Source organism: Coturnix japonica, chromosome 24, assembly GCF_054131305.1.
Source record: "Coturnix japonica strain WE chromosome 24, WE-NBRP24, whole genome shotgun sequence".
Taxonomy (NCBI): Eukaryota; Metazoa; Chordata; class Aves; order Galliformes; family Phasianidae; genus Coturnix; species Coturnix japonica.
Window position 1 is genome coordinate 1,363,067 of NC_140686.1, and position 17,118 is coordinate 1,380,184.

The window sequence follows — 17,118 nt, forward strand, 5'->3', positions numbered from 1 at the left end:
ACAATATAATACAATATAATTGAAAATTGAAAATTGAGCTAATGAATCAAGCAAAATAGGAGAGAGAATGAGTCCCGTAACCGAGAGGCCTACTGTGAATCTAGGCGAACGGCTGAAGGCTCCCACACACTCCCCTGAACGCCAGAACTCGAAAGACGTCAGTCTGTTCTGCGACCGAGTTAATATAGAGTCCAGGTCCCGTGACCTATCGTGTTGTTCCCTGGGAGATGTAGTCTTCTTCAGTAAGTTGCAGATTCAGTAAAATTATTCATGCTTTATATGATGTTATGATGTGGAATACTGATAGCAAAAATTACAAAATTATTAAACCATGACACCCTCTCTCTGCTCCCCCTTAACATAAACTATCTATCTGTAACTACCCTTTGCCTTAGTGAGGCCCCCTTTCCCTTTCTGTAGCAAAGTGTTCTCTTTTCATCTACTATGGGGGCCCTTTTCACTATTCACTGACACTTCATGATGGATGGGCAAGGAAGATGAGGAAAGGCTGCTGCCCTTTGTGAGAGTGCACTGAGCTCTGCCTGGGGATGGCAGAGGAGCCAGCTGAGAACTGATGGAAAAGGCACAAAGAGGAGAGCGGCAGATTCTGTTCCTTGCTTCCTGATCAGGAAGAACAAGAGGAGGAGGACAGGCAGGAATCTGAGTTACAGCTCAGATGGAATTGTCTTCAGACTGCCTGCTATGGTGCAGTGTTTTGGTTCTAGGAGAAAACCATTGATAACACTCTGGTGTTTACACCTGCTGCTAAGCAGTATTGTACGGAGCCAAGGCCATGGTCAGTGGAGGGCACATGGAGCTGGGAGGGAACAGAGTGAGGACAGCTGACTGAAAGTGGCCAAAGGGACGTTCTCTATCAGCTGACAGCAAGCAGAAATTGTATTGAAAGGGGTGGGAGCTCATCTCAGTCTCTTCACTGCCCAGAGCCCAGCTGTGCTTCAGTCTGGTGGTGCTGAGCAAGAGCTTGTGCATCAGTTGTTACATACGATTCCATATCAATGGATATATAGTGATAACTATTACTCCTCTCCTTTTATCTCTCTTAGTAAATTGCTTTGTTACAACCCACACGATGTACTTTTTTTTCCCAGTTCTGTTCCCCATCCCACTGGGAATGGGGCAGTGTACAAAGCACTGTGTGCTGCTGAGCCACATGTTGGGTTCAACAACCACCGTCATTTTGGTGCCTGATGTGAGGCTCAAAGGGTTGAGATAACAGCACATCTGTCCAGAGCGAGTTAACACAGGGCTTTGTGGGAGTTGGGAACTGCTGGCCATGATGCTGATAGTTTCCCTATTTGTGGAGCTTGCTGAGTCCTCTCATGAAGCTGCATTGCACAGCTCCTTGCTTGCTGCTTGTTTTCCCTGATACATTATTTGGCAACTCAGGATGCTGGATTAGGGTATTTATTTTGCTATGCTGTTTGACACTGGTTTGTATCATGATAAAATTAGCAGCTGACAAATGAAATTTTGTGCACAGTCAGCTCTGTGGTCATCTTTGGGTTTTGGAAGTAATACTGTTGGTATGATTAGGAATTACACATTTGACATTGACTTCTCTGGGAGCCCAGGGCTATTCAAGGTGTGACTGGACATTGCATTGAGGGACATGGTTTAGTGGGTGCTATTGGTAATAGGTGAACGGTTGGACTGGATGATCTTTTAGGCCTTTTCTAACCTTCGTGATTCTATGATTCTAGGATTGAGGTTAAACATTATTCAGGAATATCAGTGAGAGATCTGCCCCAAGGTGAGAAGGCTCTGCATGGCAGGGGGTGTGGGACGGTCTGGGCAGCTGCCTGGAGAGGTGGGCACCACCAGGGCTTTGGAACTTCATCTCCGAGCAACTGCAGGATCCTGAGAAACTGGTAGAATATTGGGGACAGGTCTGCTGTGGTTCTGGTAATTCCCCAAAAAACACACATGACTGCAGTGTGCCAGATTCAGTGACCTGGAAATGCTGACAGTGCTGTGACCTCTGCAACTCCTGGCACAGAACCTGCAGCAGTTTGAAGTTTTTGCCACGTGTCCTGCAGTTGTTCCAAGCTGTAGGACAGATCCCGCTGTCACTCCACCCCTCATAATGAACTCTGCAGTCACTCCTGCTACGGGTCCTGTAGCTGTTCCAGGTATGGTAATAAGAAAATCCTACAAATTCCTCCCAAGGGAGGTGCACTGTGCCAGGAGGTTCAGCCCTGTGGTCACTCCAACCCCTCCAATGAGCCCATTGCCTGCTTCAGCTTAGTCACATGTCCTGTGGTGATTCCAGCTCTGTCAATGAGCTCTGAGGTCACTTCGACTCCTGCAACAGTCAGACAGCCACTTCAGCTCCTACAGTGAACCTCCTGGCTGTTAAAACCCCTGCAACTAGTCCTGGACTAGTATCTGCAAACAGATATGCATATGTATTTAGTATCTGTGCATATATGTTTGCAACAGAATATGTTGTATATGTGTGAAAATATACTAATTATATATTTATAAATACATTTCTCATAATTATTATCCTTTTCTTTTTTTCTTTGTCTCAACCCATAAACTTTAAACCACAGTACTGCCCTGAGACGCTTACAGGTCTCCTTGGGACTATTCAATTTGATCTGGTCACACACTGAAGAGCACCAGAAGATCTTGAGGATTTCTCAGGGAGCAGCTCCTGAGGTAGATTCCTTACACCAGCTTTGGAAGAGGACTCCAGTTCTCTGGACCTGCTCGGAAGGGGCCCTCTTGTTATGGCAGTGCCAGCAAGGAGATCAGCTCTGACACAGCCGTTCATATTGCCGGCTACTGACTGCAGCACTGGATTGCTGCTGTAGAGGCAACAGGACAGTCGTGAGACACACAAGACCTTCAGGACTGCACAAAAGAGAGGACTTGAGAGCACTTTGGTGGTGTAAAGAGATCAGAAATGAAAAGAGCACGTTGAGCTGCTGTCTGTGGCTGTACCTCCCCAAATGCAGACAAAGTAGGAAAACAGAAAACCTAAGCAAATGTCTTTTTTGAAAACATTTTAGGTATCTTCAAACGTATTCAGGGAATCTGGATACATGTTTACATGAGCTTTTGGAGTGAAAAAATGGAAATTAGTTAGGAAAGAATTGTAATACATTTTTATTTATGAGTTCAATTTTTTTTATTTATTTATTTATTTTTTACGTTGCTATATCTCAAGTAATCAAACAACCAAGATGCATAGAACATAAAGAACCATCACTGGGAATCCTATGAGGAAATTGTGCATTTTATGGAAGCTGGAATAGTGTGTATTGCAACACCTTCCTGAGAGCATGCTTGATCTCCCTGTTCCTCATGCTGTAGATAAAAGGGTTCAGTGTTGGAGGAACCACTGAGTAAAGAAGTGCCACTGTCAGATCCAGGAGTGGGGAGGAAATGGTCGGGGGCTTCAGGTAGGCAAAAAAGCCAGTGCTGAGAAAGAGGGAGACCACGGCCAGGTGAGGGAGGCATGTGGAGAAGGCTTTGTGCCGTCCCTGCTCAGAGGGCAGCCTCAGCACGGCCATGAAGATCTGCACATACGACACCACTATGAAAACGAAGCAGCCAAATACTAAACTGATACTAAAATTGAGAAAAACAGTTTCCCTGAGATTTGATTCTGAGCAGGAGAGTATGAGGATCTGGGGGATTTCACAGGAAAAATGTTTCACTACATTGCCTTGGCAGAGAGGCAGTGAAAACGTAGTGGCAGTATGCAGTAGAGAATTGAGAACCCCAGCGCCCCAGGCAGCTGCTGCCATGGTGGCACAAGCTCTGCTGTCCATCAAGGTCCCGTAGTGCAGGGGCTTGCAGATGGCAACGTAGCGGTCATAGGACATGATGGTTAGAAGGGAATACTCTGCTGAGAGGAAGAAGAGAAAGAAAAAGAGCTGTGCAGCACATCCTGTGTAGGAGATGGCCCTGGTGTCCCAGAGGGCGTTGGCCATGGCTTTGGGGAGAGTGGTGGAGATGCAGCCCAGGTCGAGGAGGGCCAGGTTGAGGAGGAAGAAGTACATGGGGGTGTGCAGGCGGCGGTCGCAGGCTACGGCTGTGCTGATGAGGCCGTTGCCCAGGAGGGCAGCCAGGTAGATGCCCAGCAAGAGCCAGAAGTGCAGGAGCTGCAGCTGCCACGTGTCTGCCAACGGCAGCAGGAGGAACTCACTGATGGAGCTGCTGTTGTTGGGCATCTGCTGTTGTTGGGCTTGGAGTCCTGTTCAGAGTGCAGAAGATAATGACAAGTCCAGACCATTCTCAGAGACACTCCTCCTGCTATAGTATGAAATGTTTTCATTCTCCTACAACAGTGTACATTTAGCACCATTACCTGCCTTTAATTTCATATATTTCAGCATTCCTTAAGCAGAAGCAGCATATGGAGCTATAACCTTCCTCTTCTTTTCTTATCCCTCCTCCCTGAATATTTTCACGTGCTTCATGTCTCATATCTTTAACCCAACTGCTCTTAGAGCCCCAAAAGCAGCCTCTGTGCCATTCTGTGTGAATCCTAAAAACCTGCCTGTTTGCAGATGAAGTGAATTATCCATGTCTACTGAAAATTAAATTCCCTCAGGACGGGAAAAGGAAACCCCCTGCCTTGGCTATCCTCAAAAAAAACACCCTCACAAACATACTGTTGTGCAGTGGAGCTGTGATCCCCTGCCCCAGGCAGCAGCTGTGGCAGCACAAGCCCTGCCGGGGGGCTGCTTCCCCCCACACCACACGTCTCCCCGCAGCGCCCTGGGCAGCTCCCCGGGCAGGCTGAGTGCTGAGCCTGGCAGGCGGCAGAGTCCCATACCCGGCACACAGCCCCTAGGGCACAGCAGGGACCCTGCTCTGCAGGACAGCCCTGGGCACCCGCCTGCAGCCCCGGCTGCACTGCCTGCAGCCATGCTGGGACATGCAGGTCCCCCCCCAAAACACACACAACGTAGCTCTTATGCTGCAGCACAGAAGCCCTCAGCTGGACCAGAAGGCTTTTTCCACAGTAAAGAAACATGCATTACCTGCAGCCAATCTTCTATGGAATGTCGCATATTTTGTTAACCCTCTATTAAAAGCAGCTGCATTGCCTACTGCATGAGACTTACCGTGATGTGGTCTGTGAGCAATGCTCCTTCATAGAGCTCACAGCCCGCTCACACAGTACATATCTTGTAAGCTCACTCAAATTTCTCTCCTCTCTTTCTGTCACCTGCAGGCTGTGCTGTGCACAAGAGCTGCTCCTGGGCACAGCTGTCTCTCTACATCTCTGCCCACTTTTATGAGCTCCCTGTGTTTTAGGAGCCCAACCCAGCTGAGCAGTAGAGGATGTCATTTTTATCCTTCCCACTTGTCTCCCCTGAGATTTCCCTGCATCATCATGGCCATCAGTTCCTGAAAGTCAACAGCATCATGACTGTGCTTTGAAATCTGTTGAATTTAACAACAGATTTCAGGTGATCAGTGACAAATTCCTGACATGTGGTGAAGCCTCTCAGAGAGTGTTTGCTAAAACAAAAAGGAGCACACAGACAGGGACAAGATACCATAGAATCATAGAAACACCAAGGTTGGAAATGACATAAATATCATCCAGTCCAGCTGTTCACCTATCACCAATAGCTCCCACAAATCCATGGCCCTCAACACAACGTACAGTGATTCCTGGAACACCTCCAGGGTCGGTGAATCCACCCCCACCCTTGGCAGTCCATGCCAGGTCCCAAAGTTCAGGACGTGGCATTTGGTCTTGGTGAACCTCATCCCATTGGCTTCAGCCCAGATCTCCAGCCTGTCCAGATCCTTCAGTAGGTCCTTGCTAATGACAGACAGGTCCACACTCGCAGCCAGTTTGGTGAAATCAGCAAACCTACATAGGATGCACTCAGTGCCCTCATCCAGGTCATCAATAAAAATATTGAAGAGGACAGGCCCCAGCACAGACCCCCGGGGAACACCAGGTAGGCACACAGGTGGGCGTCCAGGCGGGTCTTGAATATCTCCAGTGAAGGATACAACACAACCCCCTCGGGTAGCCTGTTCCAGTGCTCCATCACCCTCACCATAAAGAAGTTCTTGCACAAATTTGTACAGAACTTCCTATGCTCCAGTTTCTGTTCAGTTCCCCTACTCATATTTCCACACACTGACATCACGACACCCAGGTCCCTCTCTACAGAGCTCCTCTCCAGCAGCTCATTCCCCAAACTGTCCTGGTGTGTGCAATTATTCCTTCCTAAGTGCAACACTCTACACTTGCTTTCATTGAACCTCGTCTGGTTTCTTGCTGCACATCTATCCAGCCTGTCCAGGTCTCGCTGAATGGCAGCACAGCCTTCAGGCGTGTCAGCCAATCATCAGCAAACTTGCTGAGGGTGGCCACTATCCCCTTGTCAAGGTCACTTATGAAGAAGCTGAACAAGACCAGGCTCAGCACCAACACCTGGGGAACACCGCTACTTACAGGTCTCCAAATGGACTCTGCTTTGACAACGACCACCCTCTGTGCTCTGTCAGTCAGACAGTCCTCAACCCACCTCACTGTTCACTCATCTTTCCCACATTTCCTTATCTTTGTGATAAGGGTATTGTGGGAGACAGTATCAAAAGCCTTGCTGAAATCAAGGTAGACAACATGTACCGCTCTCTCCCCATCCACCCAGCCAGCAACAGTGTTATAGAAGGCTACCAGGTTGGTCACACATGACCTCCACTTGGTAAACCCATGCTGACAACTCCTGATAACCTCCTTTTCTTCAACCTGTCTGAAGATGGCATTCAGCACAAGCTGTTCCGTCGCCTTTCCAGGGACAGAGGTGGGGCTCTCTGGCCTGTAGTTACCCAGATCTTCCTTCATACACATTTTTGAAGACAGGATTGACACTGGCTATCCTCCAGTCTTCAGGCACCTCCCCCATTCTCCAAGACCTCTCAAAGATGATAGAGAGTGGTTCTGCAGTCATCTCTGCCAGCTCCCTCAGCACACATGGATTTATGAGTATTGTTGTGGCCTAGGCGCTCATGGGCCAACTCTACCTTGACTAAAGGCAAGTCCTCCATTCCCCATACCCTCTCACTAAGCTCCAGGGTCTGGGATTCCTGAAGGAGAGCTTTTACACTGAAGACAGAAGCAAAGTAGGCCTTCAGTATCTCCACCTTCTCAACAACCCCCATTACCAGAACACCTCCCTCACTTAGTAGGGACTCACAGTCTCACTAGTCTTCATATTATTCTTAACGTAATTTCAAAAGCCTTTTTTATTATTCTATTTAATGGGTGTCAACCCATTTACGTAATACTATGTTCTGCCTGTGAGGAAGCTTGAGAGGGAGGAGGGCCAGTCAGTGCTGGTTCTGCGGCAAGGTGTTTATCACTGAAGAATACTAACTGTTAATGGAAAGATATATGGTATTAACGGTGTTTATGGGAACTGAAGAACTGTATTGTTTGACAAACTGTTCTTATGGTATAAGAAAGCATAATTGTTAATGGCATATGGAAGTGTTGTTGAGGGAATGTGGAAGTGTATCTGAGGGTACAAATAGTGGAATAGTTCACAGAGGAAAAAGGGTTAAAGAGAAAGTGAGTTTATCTGCACTGACATGAGAGCAACCTTCCACTCCATTCCCCTGCAAGCAGAGCAAAGCAGAGCAGAGCAGAGTAGAGCAACTGTCCCCATGTAGCATGTAGTGTTATTCTGCTTACTAAATGGATGAGCTCACTACAGAAGAGGCAAATCTTCTGTTCTCCATCTCTGGCATACTCTGGAGTCCAAGGCATTTCAAAGCTATGGAACACCTACGTTCTTTCAATGATGACACCTTAGTATGCTCTGGGCTGTCATTTCAATTGCATCTAAGTAAGTTAAGAGTCATGACAGCTGACTGGAAGGCCAATGGTCCCATAAAGTGCATCAAGTAAGTTATTGCCATCTGGGTGAGGGAAAGGGTCGTCCCTGTCTGCTCTGCACTGCTGCAGCCTCACCTGGAGCACTGGGTGCACTTCTGGGCACCGCAGAAGATCAAGTGCATCAAACTATGGGAGAGTGTGCACAGGAGGGCACTGGAACTGAGAGATCAGAGATTCAGAGTTACATTGGGATTGACTGCTTGTTCAGACGGGGCCCTTCTCACATCCCACATCCTGTGATGTGACACTGGGCACTAGTGGGACATGAACTTCACACCGTCCTTGCACCCCATGCAGAGCCTGGGGTCTTCTGTCCCCATGTCTTTCATTTAACATCATACAGACCTCCATCCCACTGCCCCAGGAAGAGCCCTGAGCCAACATGAGAGACAGGATCTCCATGCCAAGGGTCTGGGAATCAGGTCTTGTCCTGTTTGCTTTTTAAGACAAAGGAGGATTTTCTTAGCATGCAGAGCCAACATGCCAGTGCCTTTGCCTGACTGGAGTCATGGCTTCCAATTATCTGCTCTAACTAGTCCCTTGGGAAGCTTGCTTGCTAATGGCCCTCAGTGGGCCCATTAATACTCCAAGAAACTTCACTGTTACTTCTGACTTTGTCTTGCCCAGTACTTTATGCAAACTTCTCTCTGCACTGGAGGTTGATGGACTCAGCACCAAATGCACCCTGGGGCCCATTATAAACTAAAGAGCCTCCTGTGCCTTGTGCCTTCCTGTTGTCTTCTTCAGGTTTTCAGAACGTGTTCAGCAAAATGGAGAGAGCTTAAAGAGCAAGAATCCAAAATGCATTTAATGTCTGTTTATTTATATTTTTTTTATACAAGAAGTTAAAGAAGCACTTTGCAACTGATGTCAATCCAGGATGTCCCCAATGAGTTCTATTCTGTTGCTGTGTGGACAAAGTTCCTCCTCAACCTCCCCACCCCTCTTCTACTCTCATTGGCCCCATGGGACTTGCATCACTTTTCCTCACATCACTCTTCTCCTCTGCCGTCACCCGCTCAGTGTTAAACCTCCTTTGTACCAACTCCCACTGGCTTTCCACAGAGAACCAGCTGCACACAGAAAAAGAAAGATTTCTCTTTATTTATGGCCAACAAACAGAAGGAAAGGTGATGCAATTGAATGAACAGAAAAACAGAGTGATCAATTGCATGCCACGTCCAAGCTGCTTCTATTGAGGTTTATCTTTCTTAGGGACTATTTCCTCAAGAAATGAGTTAGACACAGATAGGATGGGATAGATAGAATCACAGTGAAGGACTTGACAACAGATTTTTGAGGAATGGAGAAAATTCCAGTAATCTCCCTGGGATAGATCAGCCAGGGAGTTGGGAGGTATCAATGTAAAATTGAACAGGACTTGTGAGTATTTCACACACTGAGCATGAAAAATTAAAAAGAGAGAAAGAGAAAGAGAAAAAGAATAAAAAAAAGAAAGATAAAGAATGAAAGGAAAAGGAAAATTATAGGAAAAGCAGAAGGAGAAGAAAACGACATAGCAAAAGAAAAAGAAAGAGAAAATGAAAAGATAGGAAGGGATAGAATCACGGTGAAGGAGTTGACAACACAGTCCATCAGACTTTGGTGAGATGGAGCAAACTTGAGTCATCCCCCTAAAATCAGAAATCAGACCGATAACTGGGAGGTATCTGACTGAACAAAGACAAGGGATGGGGAAATCTGGCAGGCTGTGACAGGAGCGTGTGTCTAAATGGCCTGCTGAAAACATGCCCTTAACCACGGCCATTTATTGAGGAGAACTGGAGACACCTGGAGGATGAGGGACATCAAATAGGCAGCAGGGAAAATCAGCGGCAGGCACCAGGCTATAGTCACAGGTCATTGGCACTGGCACTGCTGTCTTTGTCTCTGAACCTGAAGGCATTTGTGCCCAGCAAAAACAATTCTGGAAAACATCGTAGTTTCAGAAAAAGAAAAAGAAAAATAAAAAAAGAAAAAAAAGGACATCAAATCACCTCAAAGATTCATATTTACAACTTAAAATGGAAGAAGACTCATGAGAATTTCTCATGTTGAGAAGGGTTAACACGTTCTCATTGATTTTGATCTTTGTCTTCAATCCTTTGTCTCAATTTTATTGACATTTATGAACATCTTCTAAGCTTACACCCTCAAAATAAATAAATAAATAAATGAAAAGAGATACATTAGCATCTTGCACTTGGCCTGATGCCCCTTTGACCTTTATAATTCCCACCAGACCTTCCATGCTGGAGAGCATGAGATCCAGCAGAGAATCTCTCCACTTTGGTTCCTCCACAGCCTTGTCAAGAATCTCCCATCTGTGCTCTCCACGGATCTGCTGGATGGCACATGCCCTGCTATGCTGTCCCTGCAGCAGATACTGGAGTGAAAAAGGCTCCCAAAGAGGACAATGGCCTGACAACATGTTAAACCCATCTGTCTGCAGAGGGCACCTTCCAATTGCTCTCTATGATCAAGAAGCCAGGAACAGACACTGATGGTCTCCTCTGTTGGCCATTTCCATTAGCTCTGACCTGGAAGCTCTTCCATCCCCTGGCAGAGCTCAGTGCACTCTCACAGAGGGCAGTCGCCCTTCCTTGACTCCTCTTCCATCCATCCTAAAGACTCTGTATCCCCCTTGCGCTACAGTGCAGTTGTTGTTGGAAATATCCTCAATAATTTTTGGACAGGGCGGTATCTCTGATAAAAAGCAGTTTTTATTCGTGATTGCAATAGCGGGCGCCCTGATGGCAGAAGCGCACCTATGGACATGATGTTACTGTTTTTATACCTTTTCTCCCATATGTTTTCCCCTCCCCTCTCCCCTTTGGTTGGGTATTACAGGTTACAATTTTACCCGAGGTTTGCATTACATTCTGAAATTTGTTAGTTCACTTGCTATCTTGTCAGTTGCCGTCCTGCTGTTTCTGTTTCCAAGATGTCTCGGTACTCTTATCGTATTGATATGTTGATTCCCTTCAAAGCTTCTTCCATTCTGTCCTAGAGGCCTTTGTTAAACAAAGAGCCCGGGGGGTGGGGGGGGTGATTCCAGTCCTTCCCGATATCTCTTCAGGCACATCCTTAGGTATTTTTACAATGCGTACAACAAAACACTAAAACATACATTGTTGCTAGTTTATACAGGCATATTGTTAATTATTTTAACTTCTCCTCTTTGGATCCTTTATTACTCAGGTCTTATTTGTCCAGCATCAAAAACCAGTAGTTCTATTTCAGACAGCTGGGCAGACAGGAGCTGCAGTCTTTGTACCTGTGACTTCTACCTAATAACTACAAATTGCTTCACATATATAGTGAGACATTGAAATAAAATATTTTTATCTTATTCTAAATGCAGAAACAACATTTGATTCCCACATTGTGGAAGCCATTAAACTGTGTTCCCATGGTCCAAACAGGAGCTCAGGCCTGCAGCTCTACCAAGATTTCTAGTTTCTTGTGTGTTGGTGTTTGCATTAGTGCAAAACCGCAGAAGTAAATATCCTAATTGAAAATCATCACTGGACATAGCTGGACTGGATAGCTCATCTATGGTATCAGTGTGCAGAAGGTGGCACACAGACATTAGACCGATCATGGGTCTTGGAGGTGACGTAGCAGAACGGACACACCATAGGCATGGCTTTGCTGAAGGCCCTGTGCTGCTCTTGCAGCTGCATGTGAATTCACCAGACAGCCGGTGCTATCCCCTCTCTGGCCCTCAGCTGATGCCCAGGAAAGAGGTGCCTATCACAGGGACTTCCCACACGGTTTACAAGCACTGGCACACATCAGGAGCAGCCCAGGAATGGTGGGCATCACCCAGTGTCTGTGTGTAAGCAGCTGCGTCCCTGCTGAAGGGCCGAGGAGTCAGAGCAGGAGCTCACATGCAGGCAACTCCTTGTGCACTTCTGAACGGAACCAGAGGAATCCCAGGTCCTGTGGGTGTGTAGGGAGCTGAATCCCATTTCAGCTCCAGGATTTCTGTCAAGGGATGAGACTCTTGCACTGCCTCAGCTGGATCACTGTCCTGCACAGGGAAAGTCCAAACCTCGCCATCCTTGTCTGGGTGCCCTTTGTGCTTCATCAAACGAACTCTGGTAGCACTTCCCATATGTCTCCAGTCACTCACTGACCACTGGACATGTGGTGGTTAATTGAGCAAATTTCAACGCACAGTCATGATGCAGTTGTCTTTCAGGAGCTGTTGGCCGTGAGGACCCAGGGAGATGTCAGGGGAGATGAGTGGGAAGGATAAAAATGACATCATCTGTTGCTGAGCTGGGCCGGGCTCCTGGGACACAGGGAGCTCATAAATGTGGGCAGAGCTGCAGAGAGACAGCTGTGCCCAGGAGCAGCTCTTGTTCACAGCACAGCCTGCAGGTGACAGAAGGAGAGGAGAGAAACTGGAGAGAGCTTCCAGGATGTGTGTGGTGTGAGCGGGCTGCATGCTATCCGCAGGAGCATAGCTCACAGACCATGACAAGGTAAGTCTCACTGCAGACCGTGAGTTGCTTTTCATAGAAGGTTTACTTAATTTGGGTTATCCCATAGCAGATACGTCTGCAGGCACTGCATGTTTCTTTACTGTGGGAAAAGTCTTCTGCTCCAGCTGAGGGCATCTGTACTGCAGTGTCAGAGCACAGCCGTGAGGGCTGCGTGTCCCAGCACGGCTGCAGGCTGTGCAGCCGGGGCTGCAGGCGGGTGCCCAGGGCTGTCCTGCAGAGCAGGGTCCCTGCTGTGCCCCAGGGGCTGTGTGCCGGGTATGGGACTCTGCCGCCTGCCAGGCTCAGCACTCAGCCTCCCCGGGGAGCTGCCCAGGGTGCAGCGGGGAGACGTGTGGGGGGAAGGAGCCCCTCGGAAGGGCTTGTGCTGCCACAGCTGCTGCCTGGGGCAGGGGATCACAGCTCCACTGCACAACTGAATGTTTCTGAGGGCCCTTTTCAAGAGGAGAGCCAAGGCAGAGGGTTTCCATTTCCTGTTCTGAGGCAATGAGATTTGGAGTCAAAAATCTAAAAGGGGCAATAAGAGTTCTGAGAATTTTTTGTCGATCAATTGCTTGTTTTGTGAACAGTCACACATGATGCGCTTTCATTCTCCCCTTCCTCGAAGGATGGAATTATCATCATTTTATGTAGGCATGAATAATTCACTTATCCTACAGACAGGCAGCATTTTCTAACTGAAACTGAATGCCACAGAAGCTGGGGTATGAGGCTCTAAGAGCACTTGGGGTAAATATACGAGACATGAAACAGATGAAAATATCCAGGGAGAAGGGATAAGAAAATAAGAGGAAGGTCAGAGCTCCATATGCTGCTTCTGCTTAAGGAATGATGAACGACAGGAAATTAAATGCAAGTAATGGTGCTAAATGTACACTGTTGTAGGAGAATAAAAACATTTCATAGTATAGCAAGAGGAATGCCTCAGAGAGTGGTCTGGACTTGTCATTATCTTCTGCACTCTGAGCAGGACTCCAAGCCCAGGAACAGCAGATGCCCAACAGCAGCTCCATCAGCGAGTTCCTCCTGCTGCCGTTGGCAGAAACGCGGCAGCTGCAGCTCCTGCACTTCTGGCTCTTGCTGGGCATCTACCTGGCTGCCCTCCTGGGCAACGGCCTCATCAGCACAGCCGTAGCCTGCGACCGCCGCCTGCACACCCCCATGTACTTCTTCCTCCTCAACCTGGCCCTCCTCGACCTGGGCTGCATCTCCACCACTCTCCCCAAAGCCATGGCCAACGTCCTCTGGGACACCAGGGCCATCTCCTACACAGGATGTGCTGCACAGCTCTTTTTCATTTTCTTCTTCCTCTCAGCAGAGTATTCCCTTCTCACCATCATGTCCTATGACCGCTACCTTGCCATCTGCAAGCCCCTGCACTACGGGACCTTGATGGACAGCAGAGCTTGTGCCACCATGGCAGCAGCTGCCTGGGGCACTGGGGTTCTCAATTCCCTGCTGCACACTGCCAGTACGTTTTCACTGCCTCTCTGCCAAGGCAATGTTGTCAACCAGTTTTTCTGTGAAATCCCCCAGATCCTCAAGCTCTCCTGCCCAGAATCAAATCACAGGGAAATTGTGTTTCTCATTTTTAGTGTCATTTTACCCTTTGGCTGCTTTGTTTTCATAGTGGTGTCTTATGTGCAGATCTTCGTGGCCGTGCTGAGGCTGCCCTCTGAGCAGGGACGGCACAAAGCCTTCTCTACGTGCCTCCCTCACCTGGCTTTAGTCTCCCTGTTTCTCAGCACTGGCGCTTTTGCCTACCCGAAGCCCCCATCCATTTCCTCCCCACTCCTGGATCTGGCAGTGGCACTTCTGTACGCAGTGGTTCCTCCAACACTGAACCCTGTTATCTACAGCATGAGGAACAGGGAGATCAAGCACGCTCTCAGGAAGGTGTTGCAATAAGCACTATTCCAGCTTCCATAAAATGCACAACTTCCTCATAGGATTCCCAGTGATGGTTCTTCATGATTTATGCATCTTTGATTTTTTGATTATGTGAGATATAGCAACGTAAAAAAAAAAAATAAAAAAATAAAAAAAAAATTGAACTCATAAATAAAAATATATTACACTTCTTTCCTACCTAATTTCCATTTTTTCACTCCAAGAGCTCATGTAAACATGTCACCGGATTCCCTGAATACGTTTGAAGATACCTAAAATCTTTTCAAAAAAGACATTTGCTTAGGTTTTCTGTTTTCCTACTTTGTCTGCATTTGGGTAGATACAGCCACAGACAGTAGCTCAACGTGCTCTTTTCATTTCTGATCTCTTTACACCACCACAGTGCTCTCGAGCCCTCTCATTTGTGCAGTCCTGAAGGTCTTGTGTGTCTCACGACTGTCCTGTAGCCTCTACAGCAGAAATCCAGTGCTGCAGTCAGTAGCCGGCAATATGAACGGCTGTGTCAGATCTGGTCTCCTTCCTGGCACTGCCATAAAAAGAGGGCCCCTTTAGAGCAGGACCAGAGAACTAGAGGCCTCTTCCAAAGCTGGTGTAAGGAATATACCTCAGGAACTGCACCCTGAGAAAACTTCAAGATCTTAGTTTGCTCTTCAGTGTGTTACTGGATCAGATTGAATAGTCCCAAGGAGATCAGTAAGAGACTCGGGGCAGTGCTGTGGTTTAAATTTTATGGGTTGAGATAAAGAGAAAAAGAAAAAGATAATAATTATGACAAATGTATTTATACATATATAATATATTTAGTGTATTTTCACACATATACAACATATGCAGTTGCAATCATATATGAACTAATCCCTATGTTTATCTGTTTGCAAGTCCAGGACTAGTTGCAGGGGTTTTAACAGCCAGAGGGTTCACTGTAGGAGCTGTACTGACTTTCAGGCTGTTGCTGGAGTTGAAGTGACCCCAGAGTTCATTGCCAGAGCTGGAACCACCACAGGACATGTGACGAAGTTGGAGCAGCCACTGGGCTCATTGGAGGGGTTGGAGTGACCACAGGGCTGAACCTCCTGGCACAGTGCACCTCCCTTGGGAGGAATTTGTTTCATTTTCTTATAGCAATACATGGAACAGCTACAGGACCTGTAGCAGGAGTGACTGCAGAGCTCATTATGAGGGGTGGAGTGACAGCGGGATCTGTCCAGAGTGTGGAGTAAGTGCAGAACGTGTAGCAAAACCTTGGAGCTGCTGCAGGGTCTGTGCCAAGAGTTGCAGAGGCTGCAGCACTGTCAGCAGATCCAGCTCTCTTCCCCTTGAGGATGCTGAAGACACACTTATGGGGCTGGGGATGCAGTTATGGGGCTGGGGACTCAGATATGAGTCTGTGTTCCCACTTATGGGATTGGGGATGCAGTTATGGGATTGGGAATGCAGGTATGGGGCTGTGGGTGCACTTATGGGGCTGGAGATGAACCAATGGGTCTGGGGAACCACTTATGGGTCACAATTATGGGGCTGGGTACAGGTATGTCAACCAGGAACCCCCATAGTGTCCCCACTGGGGTCACACTTATGGGGCTGGAGATGCAGTTATGAAGTTTGGGGTCTCACTGGTGGGGCTGGGGATGCACTTATGGGGCTGAGGATGCACTTATCGGTCACACTTATGGGGCTGGGGACACACTTATGGGGCTGGGTACTCAGTTATGGGGCTGGAGATGCAGTTATGGGTCACACTTATGGGGCTGGGAATGCAGATATGGGTCACACTTAAGGGGCTGGGGATGTAGTTATGGGCCACACTTATGGGGCTGAAGACGCAGTTATGGCTCTGGGGTCCCACTTATGGGTCTGAGGACCCACTTATGGGGCTGGAGCCTCACTTATGGGTCACACTTATGGGGCCGAGGTCACACTTATGGGGCTGGGGACTCAGATATGGGGATAGGGATGCAGTTATAGGTCAAACTTATGGGGCTGGAGACCCACTTATTGGGCTGGGGAGGCACTTATGGGGCTGTGTTCCCACTTATGGGGCTGGGGACTCAGTTATGGGTAACACTTATGGGGCTGGGGACCCACTTATGGGCCTGGGGATGCACTTACGGGTCACACTTAAGAAGCTGGGGATGTAGTTATGGGTCACACTTATGGGGCTGAAGTCGCAGTTATGGGTCTGGGGTCCCACTTATGTGTCTGAGGACCTACTTATGGGGCTGGAGCCTCACTTATGGGTCACACTTATGGGGCTGGGGACTCAGATATGGGGCTAGGGATGCAGGTATAGGTCACACTTATGGGGCTGGAGAACCACTTATTAAGCTGGGGAGGCACTTACGGGGCTGTGTTCCCAGTTATGGGCTTGGGTCCCCATTGGCCCCTATGGGGTCACACTTATGAGGCTGGGGACATCTCCAAGTCTTTAGGGTCTCAGTTATGCGGTTGGGGTTACAGTTATGGGGCTGGGGATGCAGTTATGGGGCTGGGGTCCCCATTGGCCCCTATGGGGTCACACTTATGGGTCTGGAGCCTCACTTATGGGTCTGGAGCCTCACTTACGGGGCTGGAGTCCCACTTATGGGGCTGGATTCACACTTAGGAACTCAGTTATGGGGTTTTGGGTCCCACTTATGGGTCTGGGCACCCACTTATGGGGCTGGGGACATCTCCAAGTCTATTGTTATGGTGTTTTGGGTCATACTTATGGGTCTGTGTTCCCACTTATGGGGCTGGGGTCCCCATTGGCCCCTATGCGGTCACACTTATGGGTCTGTGTTCCCACTTATAGGG

The 17,118-nt window shown here is 48.0% G+C and overlaps 1 protein-coding gene across 1 annotated transcript; it reads right to left on the bottom strand.

Moving 5' to 3' along the window:
* Nucleotides 1-3,263: 3,263 nt before the first annotated feature.
* LOC146756945 (olfactory receptor 14J1-like) lies at nucleotides 3,264-4,202 on the bottom strand. Its single transcript, XM_085523277.1, has one exon. The coding sequence runs from the start codon at nucleotides 4,200-4,202 to the stop codon at nucleotides 3,264-3,266; it is 939 nt and encodes a 312-aa protein (XP_085379403.1).
* Nucleotides 4,203-17,118: the final 12,916 nt, after the last annotated feature.